This window comes from Lytechinus variegatus, chromosome 17 (assembly GCF_018143015.1).
Source record: "Lytechinus variegatus isolate NC3 chromosome 17, Lvar_3.0, whole genome shotgun sequence".
Taxonomy (NCBI): Eukaryota; Metazoa; Echinodermata; class Echinoidea; order Temnopleuroida; family Toxopneustidae; genus Lytechinus; species Lytechinus variegatus.
The window spans coordinates 29850201-29861749 of NC_054756.1; the positions used below are offsets into that span (position 1 = coordinate 29850201).

Below are 11549 nucleotides of genomic sequence, written 5' to 3' on the forward strand. Positions count from 1 at the left end.
CCCAACCATCACCATCACCTCCATCATTTATCATATGCCAGCATCAACATCACCATTATCTACCACAATCATCATCTCGATCATTATCAGCACTGCCATCTAAGACATCACCAACCCTCTCTCATCATCTTCTACATCCCAAGTCTTTCTTTAATCATCCAAAGCAAATGTTAGCTTTCATCATCTCCATCAACTGCTACCAGCATCTTCAATCCCCTCATCATCTTTCTTCCATCAACATCTCTCCTTCCCATCTTCTGGCGGTCAGCCCTGTAACACCCCCCTCCCTTCCTTTCATTTAATCACCTTCTTAATACCCCCCACAAACATCTGCTGGGCCACTATCTTCACACTCATGCAATAATTTATTAAAAAGTCATCACAGTTCAAAGAGGGAGGGTGTTCTTTCAGGAGATGAATAGTGTTATACATGTACATAGGACCGTGTGATACCATGTTAGTCTTTGTAAATAAACCTTTTAATAACACTATGATGACAGATGCATCCATAGGATTAACCAAAGCTAAAGAGAGGCTTTAATGGTACAAAATTAAAGGCCTTCATCACTAGAGAGCTGGTGTGAAATCATCAAAGGACCAACTCCCCTTCTACTCTATCAGACCATCTATAAGGAGCACCCGTTTAAATATTATTTACATGCTATTGTGGCCGTTTCCATGGTAACCCCTCCATTTGGTATTGATTTTATAACCTGAGGAGTACTCTTTCTCCGGCCCCTCCATCTCCCTGAGTTGACTAGTGGGATCTTGGATGCCCGTTACACCTGCTAACAAGTACAAATACAGTTTATCCAGGAGGCTTTTGGATTGAGGATAATACCAGCATATAAGAAGACCCAAATGGCTTTTGAATGAGCCCCCTAGATACTTGTTCCAGTTCTCATTCTTTTGTTTGTCTCACATCCTAAAAGTTAACTGTGGTTATTTGATCGTTTTAACCTTAAAGTGATGTAAACTTATTTATAACTCAATCTTTAACTTGATATATTCTACCATAAAAAGTCTGGGCATCCCTATGCTTGTGTCTTCATTTTCATTTTATTAGAAATTCTGATTCGACAGTCAAACAAGCAAAACTGTCTTCAAGCCAACCAATCATATACCATTTGAAAAAAATATATATATCAGCTGTGATTGGTCAGGTTTCAACCAATGATATACCATTTGAAATACTATATCATCTGTGATTGGTCAGGTTTCCACCAATGATAAACCATTTGAAATGACATATCAGCTTTGATTGTTTTGTTAGTGTGAATGTATAGCCATGGAGCTATTAAAGAGATGGTATAGCCTAAGAAATGTGTGAAATGCCACAAGTTCACCCTGACAAAAAGTTTGTTGTAAAAATACCCCAAAGATAATAATAATAATAATACCTTGCTTTGATTCACCAAATCTCATCCTTTTCTAATACTTTCATATAGACCTACAAAACATGTCTCAATGTCTCTCTTTAGTATACTTCAATCTGTTCCTTTCATTTATCTAACTCTACTCAAAATTTAAATGACCTCACACATAATGATGCTTTCTTTTCTTCTTGGAAGCAGTCTTGTTTTCATTTAACATAGAGCGAAATAAAATGCAAAGATTTTGTAAAATCAAGATTATCTACACTTTTGCTCCTCGAAATAGCAATGATCATTAATTAATTCACTCACATAATTTTCAAAAGATAAATGTTAATCACTTATTAACGTTTAAGTCAAAAATAATTATGACAAATTTAACAAAAAGGTAATAATTTCCAGAATTAATCAGTGATTTTGTTGCATGAATTGAATAAGTAATCTGTATTGTGTAGATGAACCTCACTCCTATTCAGAAACAACAACACATACTGCAGTAAAAATGGATTAGTTTTGAGAATTTTTGTTCGGTTTCAGATGATACTCCATGTGTGAATGCCAACATTTAAGATACAGAAAATAGAGAAATGTATATCTGTCTCAAAAGAAAGAGAGAGAGGCACTGTAATCTATGGATCAGTACCCTTTCTCATTATCATTTCTTTCCTCATTTCAATTCCTTGGTAATTGTGCTCGTTGGAATATTATTATGTACATCAAGTTTCAATTCATTCATTGTGTGTGTATTTGAGTTTTGTCAGACGTGTATCAATCAGATATGATTATTTACGTCTGGGACCGACCTTTAACGTCACCATCCGAAAGACGTGACCAGGGTTCGAACCTCTAACCTCTGCATCAATTTGTAACTTCCCCACATAGCTTGGATTATAGGCGCACGCCACAACGCCCATTCATTCATGTATCACCACTCGCATTTATCCAGTATTCATACTCTCTCTTTACGGTCTATAGAGGGGGCTCCATATGATTTTCAACTATTCTTCATGGTGTCATGATGCATGTACATGTATACACCTTAAGTGTTGGATGTGACTGTGAAAGAGATTAATGAAACATTAAAGGAGAATGAAACCATTGGAACAAGATAGCTTGTGTGAAAACAGAAAAATCAAAGAAACAGATCAACAAAAGTTTGAGAAAAATCGGACAAATAATGAGAAAGTTATGAGCATTTGAATATTGCGATCACTAATGCTATGGAGATAGCAAATTGGCAATGCGACAAAGATGTGTGAAGTCACTGATGAACAACTCTCCCCATTACTTTAGTATATATTTCACTTGAATTGCCTCTTTTATCACATCTATCCATAGATCATGTGTTCTTTCTACATGAGGGCATGTAATACATATTTCTTTAAGAATACATCATGGATAAAGAGTTTGCATCATCATAAGAAAAAGCAAAAAGAGACATTTTAAGGGTATTTTATAGTCCACCAAAGGGAAAGTTGTTCATCAGTGACATCACACATCCTTGTCGCATTGCCAATGGGAGGATCTCCATAGCATTAGTGATTGCAATATTCAAATGCTCACAACTTTCTCATTATTTGTCCGATTTTTCTCAAACTTTTTTATTCTTATTCTTTGATTTTTCTGTTTCTACACAAGCCTATTTGTTCCGAAGGTTTCATTCCCCTTTAATGATGGTGTCAAGTAACCATTGGGGACTGAATTATCCAAAACAGTTTTAGTGTTCTCTCTTGCCCTATACCCCTACCTAACGTAAGGCCTCCAATCCACAAGTACCCATTAAAAAGGGAGAAATATGGTTGAAATTGAGAATTATCCCTGGTTGAACTAAAGCCTACTTTTTAAATCCAAAGATCAAACTTTTTCAATTTTACAAAAATTGAATTATTGTTAAGTAGAATTATGTGCAAAAAAGATGTGATCTACACCCTGACATACATGTAGGCTATACTTTCATATTAAATTTGATTATAAAGGGTTTCCAAATCAACATGTAATGTATGATTTTTTTTCAAGGTGTTTACTCAAAGCACATCTAATTATGGAATGGGACTTGGGGGTCAATGAACTTTATATTTTGAAAATTGATAATCCTACAACTAATCAGGGGCCGCGGAACGGTGTTCAATGTGGGGGGCTGACCATGCAAAAAAAATCACAATCGTATGGTCATTTTTGCGTTTTTGTACATGGTTTTGGAAAAAAACCAGCCCCCCCCCCCCCCCGGTTCCGCGGCCCCTGCTAATTACATAAAAATTATCACTGTTCTTCCCAAAATATAAACATCTCAAAATGATGGACATTACAGAGTGTTGAACTAATGTTATTAGATTGACTCTGATATATGATTTCAAAATATGGAGAAATAAAATTTACAACCAAATTTTGTTTATTCACCGGTTCCAATAGCGCCAAAGCCTTCAAAAGAAACCAGGGCCCCGTTGTAAAAGGAGTTACGATTGATCCGATCAATCGTAACTCTATGGAAATCCATCAGTGTCATAAATTTTTCTACAGGAAATTTGCAAAATGTCCTTTGTAATCAAAGGAGAACACCCCAAATTGTCAAGAAATCAATGAATTTATGGATATGCATTCATATCTAGAATTTTTTTTGAACAAACATGCATTTTATATGTTGACTTTGCTGGCTTTCCATAGTTGCGATTGATTAGATCAATTGTAACTCTTTGTAAGACGGGGCCTAGATCATATCATTTTGCAAATAAGAGAGATCATGATTTTAATATAAATTATTCTTGTTATTTGCTCTATGGGATAGCATCAGTAAAAATTTTACTTTTGAAAGAGAAAAAGAGAAAGAAAGAGGGGGATGTTTCATTTTAAAAATAACAAAACCTGACAAATTAATTAGGATGAATCAAGATATCGTTCCTCTGATTTTTCTGTCAAAACAACATTCAGCTTATCTCACTCTGAAGAAACTCAATATGAGTTTAAAATTACTCCGTTAATTTACAAAACTCTTAAAAACCTCCATCAATCACTTGTAAAACCAACAAACATCCCTTTTCAGAGTTTACTGCCCATTTTTATTGCCAAAATATTGTTTGCGATTCTCTCCAGTTATGATAGGGCAATATTAATTGCATCCAACGGAGAGCTACAATTGGACATCCATTAAACAAAACTGAGATCTATTTGAGTGATGAAAATACTCTTTTATGAATTACTGAGAAGCACCTATTACCCTTTTCACACATGCTAAAATTTCCTTAACCCCGTACTATAGGTGGGGCTAAATTGCCATTTAGCCCCACCTATAGTACGGGGTTAAGCTTAGCCCACTTTCTTTTAACACAGCATTTTTGCAAAGTGGGCTAACCCCACCTTTAGTACCGGATTATTTGGCCCTGCAAAAAAGCAGGGTTATCCCAACAATTGCGGTGCTAAGAGCGATAGTACGGGGTTAAGATCGCTAGTGTAAAACGAAAGTGGGCTAACCTTAACCCCGTATTATAGGTGGGGCTAAATGGCAATTTAGCCCCACCTATAGTACGGGGTTAAGGAAATTTTAGCGTGTGTAAAAAGTGTACGAGTGAAGTACCTGTACTACGAATGATCAACAAATGTATTTAAAGCATGAGCTACCACTAGTCCGGGTTAGCGAGTTTCGTGTGTGAAAAGCAAGCATTCCTTATCCGGGGTTAGCAATAACAATTTGGCATGTGTGAAAAGGAAAAAAAAGAGTACGGGGTTAAGGATAGTCCGGGGCTAAGAAAATCCTGTGTAAAAAGGGTATATGATGCGAGAGAGGGGGGACAGACATTTTGTTTTAATGATCCTAATACTAATAATACTCATCATAGAATGGACAAGAATCAATCTTGAAAATGCGTGGGACCATTTTAATGATTGGTGAATAACACATATTGGGTAGTGTTATACATAGGCATACATTATTTGGATGAGTTCAAGCTTCCTCTATCCCCTTCTCTCTCTTTTACTTGCTATTTCTAGTCTTTTCATCTCTATTCTACAGACTCCTCTCTATTTATATCCACTTTCTCTCTCTCTCTCCTATCTGTGTACACAGCAAAAACTGTGGTGTTAACCGGTGTACATAGAGGACCACACCAGTTATTTTACACCGATGTAAACATTGGTGGTGTTAGTTTTACACCCATAGGTGTTATTACAACACCTTTGGTTGTTTACATTTACACTCTTTGGTGTTATGTTCAATCTCTAGGGTGTAATTTTAACACCTCAGGGTGTGGTCCTCTATTAACACCAATTGTGTCAGTTTTAACACCACAGTTTTTACTATGTATCTGTCCTTTTCTCTTGCTCTCTGTCTGTCTCCCACTCCCCCCCCCCCCCCCTCTCTCTCTCTGTCTCTATCTTTCAAAAACACAAATACTGACTTCTCTCATACTGTTTTCACATCAAAGTATGGTCTCTGAGTACTGTCAAAGAGACCAATACCCAGCGACTGACTCAGAGACCGATCACGACCGAAGAAAGCTTGATATGAAAGCACATCGTACTCAGTAACCGATCAAAATGCAATGAATGACCCCCCCCATATACATTCCCATGTGCTACCTCTAATTCCGTTTCCGGCTAGGTCAGCTATACAGCAACCGATCGCTCTGAGCCTGACCAAATTTTTACCGCGGTGTGAAAGCGAAATCAGCCAATTACCATATTTTTCATACCCTTTTTATAACCAATTAAGTTTTGAATTCCCAGCGATTTCACCTCATCCTTGCCTCTTTCTCCTTAGATTCCATCCTATCCCTTCATTGATTCTCCCTACCATCCCATCTTACCATCCATGGTTATCTCACCCCTCCATCTTTCCCCCTCCCTCTTTCTCCTTAGATTTCATCCAATCCCTCCATCCCAAGACCATCCCATATATCCATCCAAGGTTATCTCACCCCTCTATCTTTCTGCCTCCCACCCCTCCCTCTTTCTCTTAAGATTCCATCTCTTCCTTCCATCTAAAGACCATACCATCTAACCATCCAAGGTTATCTCACCCTCCATCTTTTCGCCTCCAACCCCTCCCTCTTTCTCCTTAGATTCCATTCCATCCCTTCATCTCACAGCCCATCTCTCCATCCAAGGTTATCTCACCCCTCCATCTTTCTGCCTCCCACCCCTCCCTCTTTCTCTTAAGATTCCATCTCGAGACCATCCCATCTCTCCATCCAAGGTTATCTCATCCCTCCATCTTTCCGCCTCCAACCCCTCCCTCTTTCTCCTTAGATTCCATTCCATCCCTCCATCTCAAGACCATCCCATCTCTCCATCCAAGGTTATCTCATCCCTCCATCTTTCCGCCTCCAACCCCTCCCTCTTTCTCCTTAGATTCCATTCCATCCCTTCATCTCACAGCCCATCTCTCCATCCAAGGTTATCTCACCCCTCCATCTTTCTGCCTCCCACCCCTCCCTCTTTCTCTTAAGATTCCATCTCGAGACCATCCCATCTCTCCATCCAAGGTTATCTCATCCCTCCATCTTTCCGCCTCCAACCCCTCCCTCTTTCTCCTTAGATTCCATTCCATCCCTCCATCTCAAGACCATCCCATCTCTCCATCCAAGGTTATCTCATCCCTCCATCTTTCCGCCTCCAACCCCTCCCTCTTTCTCCTTAGATTCCATTCCATCCCTCCATCTCAAGACCATCCCATCTCTCCATCCAAGGTTATCTCACCCTCCATCTTTCCGCCTCCAACCCCTCCCTCTTTCTCCTTAGATTCCATTCCATCCCTCCATCTCAAGACCATCCCATCTCTCCATCCAAGGTTATCTCACCCTCCATCTTTCTGCCTCCCTCTTTTTCCTTAGATTCCATTCCATCCCTTCATCTCAAGACCATCCCATCTCTCCATCCAAGGTTATCTCATCCCTCCATCTTTCTGCCTCCCTCTTTCTCCTTAGATTCCATTCCATCCCTCCATCTCAAGACCATCCCATCTCTCCATCCAAGGTTATCTCACCCTCAATCTTTCCCCCTCCCACCCCTCCCTCTTTCTCCTTAGATTCCATCCTATCCCTTCGTTGATTCTCCCTACCATCCCATCTAACCATCCATGGTTATCTCACCGGGTGACTCACCCTCCATCTTTCTGCCTCCAATCCCTCCTTCTTCCTCCTTAGATTCCATCTCTTCCTTCCATCTAAAGACCATACCATCTAACCATCCAAGGTTATCTCACCCTCCATCTTTCTGCCTCCCACCCCTCCCTCTTTCTCCTTAGATTCCATCTCTTCCCTCCATCTCAAGACCATCCCATCTCTCCATCCAAGGTTATCTCACCCCTCCATCTTTCCGCCTCCAACTCCTCCCTCTTTCTCCTTAGATTCCATTCCATCCCTCCATCTCAAGACCATCCCATCTCTCCATCCAAGGTTATCTCATCCCTCCATCTTTCCGCCTCCCACCCCTCCCTCTTTCTCCTTAGATTCCATTCCATCCCTCCATCTCAAGACCATCCCATCTCTCCATCCAAGGTTATCTCACCCCTCCATCTTTCCCCCTCCCACCCCTCCCTTTTTCTCCTTCAATTTCATCCATCTCCTACCATCCCATCTAGCCATCCCGGGTTATCTCCCCAAACAACCCTGCTATCCTCAGACAACAGCAGTAGCGCAGCTGAATATATGCATGATAATCACGTATCACAGGCCTTTATATCACACTAGGGATGAAGGGGAATGAGAAGCGGTATTGTACCAGCCACAAAGAATCTATGAGATGGGCTGGACGGACGCCGCCGACACAGACGATGAAAAGTGCAGCATTAGGTCGTGCCCCTATGCATACATGCATAAAGCCTACGATTGACAGCATATAAACAACATCAAGAATCTCATTTCTTTATCTGTATGTGATGTGTATTGAATTTGAAAATCTGAATTTTTGCTGTTTACAAGTAAAGTCTTTAAGAGAAAAATCATTGTAATGGTCAAAAATATTTTGAGGGATGTCTACCATTTACATGTACTTGAGGTAAAAAAATGGTTAATCAATATTATAAATTATTACTCATGCCTTCATGCTTAAATAGCAATTAATGAATATTAAGATACATGTTCATATGAATACCAAATAAGTAAGAAATCGTCAACAATGTAGTCCTTTAATTCTATAAATGCATACAGTGTTATACATTTCCGTCTATTCTTTTTTTTCACTGCAATGTGATCATCTACATGTACAGAGTGAACATGGTGCATTATGAATAAATCATAAACATCACAATTACTATCATTATCCATGAATAGGAAATTATTTGTTCTACAAAAATATTGACATCCCCCCCCCCCCCTAAGTGACTGTCACTGTTAGTACAGTCCATCATTCTGTGAATGTACATACATGTCCTAAAACTCTTACGGTGTGAATGACCTCAAATAAACACATACATGTAGTTTAATACTTAGGATGTATTTTAACATTTCACAGGAACATTTATTTCAATCGGGTGCTGATCACCCGATATATCTGTGAGTAATTTCTTTCAATGAAAGCACTTATTTCTCACGTATGGAATGGGCTGTGAATTTCAAAATTTGATCATTGTATACAGATTTCTGAAATAAAATCACTATATTTGTAAGATAAATGTTTAAATGTCCCTTTTAAAGAAAAATAACAGCACAACTTCACAAGTTTGTTTGGTTTTTCTTCCCAAGAAACCAAACCCTTTCCAAATTTGCAATGATTATACAATAAAGAGAAAGGGGTATATCCGCTAAAGGAAGATCTACATCTAGATAGAATGAGGAAATGCTTCCTTTCAATATAAAACAAGGGAATGACAGTGGTTCCCTATTGTGTATGCCCAATTCATTATCCTACCCAGGCAGCAGTGACCTGTACATGTATGCCCTCATTGCCCTGTACTACAAGAGGAACAGCATCATTTGATATCCTCTCTCTTTCTCTCTCCATCCATCTTCACAATCAACACATCCCTGTCTCCTACTATTCATCCAGCCCACCCCCATCCATAGGCTCTTGTACTTTTCATCTTCCAGTGGTCGCTTCGTGAAAACGCATCGATCGTGACATGCCACATCGCTCCATTGTATCAGTGTTAATTCATCACGAAGTGGAATGGTCGATTGTAGAACAAGACCCCTGTTACATCTGAGAGATTCCCTACCTAGGGCGGCCCGGGCCTAACTCGGGTTGGAAAGAAATCAGATGTAAACATCCCAAACCTACCTCGGGCCACCTTTTAGCGAACCTACCCGAGATCACGTCCAGAGGTAGTCTCAGGTAGGTATCGGGCCAGCCCCGGTGCACCGATTCGTAGATGTAAACGCACACTTTGTTTCGAACCTATCTCGGTCCGTTCGCCAGCTGTCAAATTACGTCATAGCGAGCGCTATTCCCTCCCCAGCCCTGTCGTTCTTCGAATGTTTTGCGGCATGCGACATGTGAATTGTGATTGATAAAGTCTTTGATTTGAGTGGAAAGAAGGAAGCATTTTAAACATATCCTTTTCAAGTCGATCATATCTTGAACGACTGCTGGGATCATCAGCATTCTCCAGAATCTCGGGTAAAGGTAAAGGTAAAGAGTCGTTTTGACTCTCTGGAAATGATCGGCACATGTCCTACCCTGTCATTTCTGTGTAGCAGCCGACGAGTGTAACAAAATGTAAACAACTCCAATTAGCGCGCGCAAATTATTCAGAGCCTACATCGAGAGCACCCTTTGGTGTCAGCAATCGGATACCGCTCGAAACCGTACCGATATGGGAGGGAATGAACGCTGTGATGTAAACAGACCACATTTCGGACTTGGTCCGTTCGCGAAGCTAATCCGCCAATAATCCAGTCAAGGTTGCAAGTGGACTCGGTCAGGTCTCGGGTAGGAAACTTTCAGATGTAACGGGTCTAATCTTCACACAATTCCTCCAATGAACATAATGCACTCTATCAACTCATTTATACCATCTCCCTCAAGTACACACCAATTACAAGAACACCAAATATATTCAATCTGCTCTATATCTCTTTAACTTTCAGAAGGTATCATACACTTTTTACGGGTCAAATGGGGGTTAATTCAACATTTAGAGCTTATTTAAACTTGAGAGTTAAAGAAATGTCCCATTACCATACATAATTGGCCTGACGTTAAAATTTCAGCTTTATCTGTATTCAGTGCATTTATCGTGCAAAATGTAAAACGCTCTTCCAATTTGAGTGATACGACATTTGCTAATATCAGAGGGCATAGTGTTAGATTTAAGAATTTAAGGAGGTTTGGTTCAGAACAATAAATACTTAGGGTTTATTTAGTTTTGGAGGTTAGATCTTATGTTTGGCTTTAATAGCATGCAGATTTACCATCGGAGCAATTGTGGCCTGAGAAAATGTCATGGAACCCTACAAACTTTTTTTTTGATTAAGTATAACCATCTCATACACATATTACAAAACAATTTTAATAACAATATAAAATAACGGTGTACAGTATGGATAAGTTACATTTTGATAAAAAAATACACACAAAAACAACAAAAGGAAAAGAAAATAAACATAGAGGCAATACAGGTCCGTTCGTCTGCATTATCCAAAATCTAATAGATTCCATTTTTTAACAAATCTATACATAGTAGTGTCCCTACAAGCAATACACTTTTCTGGTACACTTGTTTTAATTTACTGATAAACAAGTCAAAACAAGGAAGGATATTAATATATCTAAACAGATATAAAGTTTTCTTTGCTACAATAAAGCAATGATTTAATAACACATCTTGCTTGTTTTTAATTCTGAATAAAATCTCTTCATCCTTTTTAAATTTAGTATGCCACCATCTTAGAAACTCATTCCGAACCCTACAAACTTGCATAATTTCATTTACTCTTTTAATTACTGTAAAAATGCCAATCTACTGGTTTAATACGGGGTTGGTATCTCAGATATTAAAAATAAAATATTTTATCTCTGTTAAAATCAGTGAGATACCATACCCTTAAAATATCTCTGAATTGGTAATCTGAGAACCATTTTACAATCATTTATCACTGTGAAACACATCTATTTTAGAAGCTCTATCTAATGCTGTTTTACAGCACTCTCATCTCATTCAACCAATGAAAATCTTTCTTCGCGGTTTCAGGAAACCCCCTCGTTAAGGCGTTTTCAAGGTCAACTCAAAACAAAATCAGCTGATAA

The 11549-nt window shown here is 39.0% G+C and overlaps 1 protein-coding gene across 1 annotated transcript in view; it reads left to right on the top strand.

Annotated features, from left to right (window-relative positions):
- LOC121430621 (WAS/WASL-interacting protein family member 1-like) overlaps nucleotides 1–7195 on the top strand; it is a 74198-nt gene extending 67003 nt beyond the window's left edge. The window contains exon 3 of the mRNA XM_041627937.1: nucleotides 6612–7195. Within this exon, the coding sequence (XP_041483871.1) occupies nucleotides 6612–7195 (584 nt within the window). The remainder of the gene's footprint in view (nucleotides 1–6611) is intronic.
- The last annotated feature ends 4354 nt before the right edge of the window (nucleotides 7196–11549 follow it).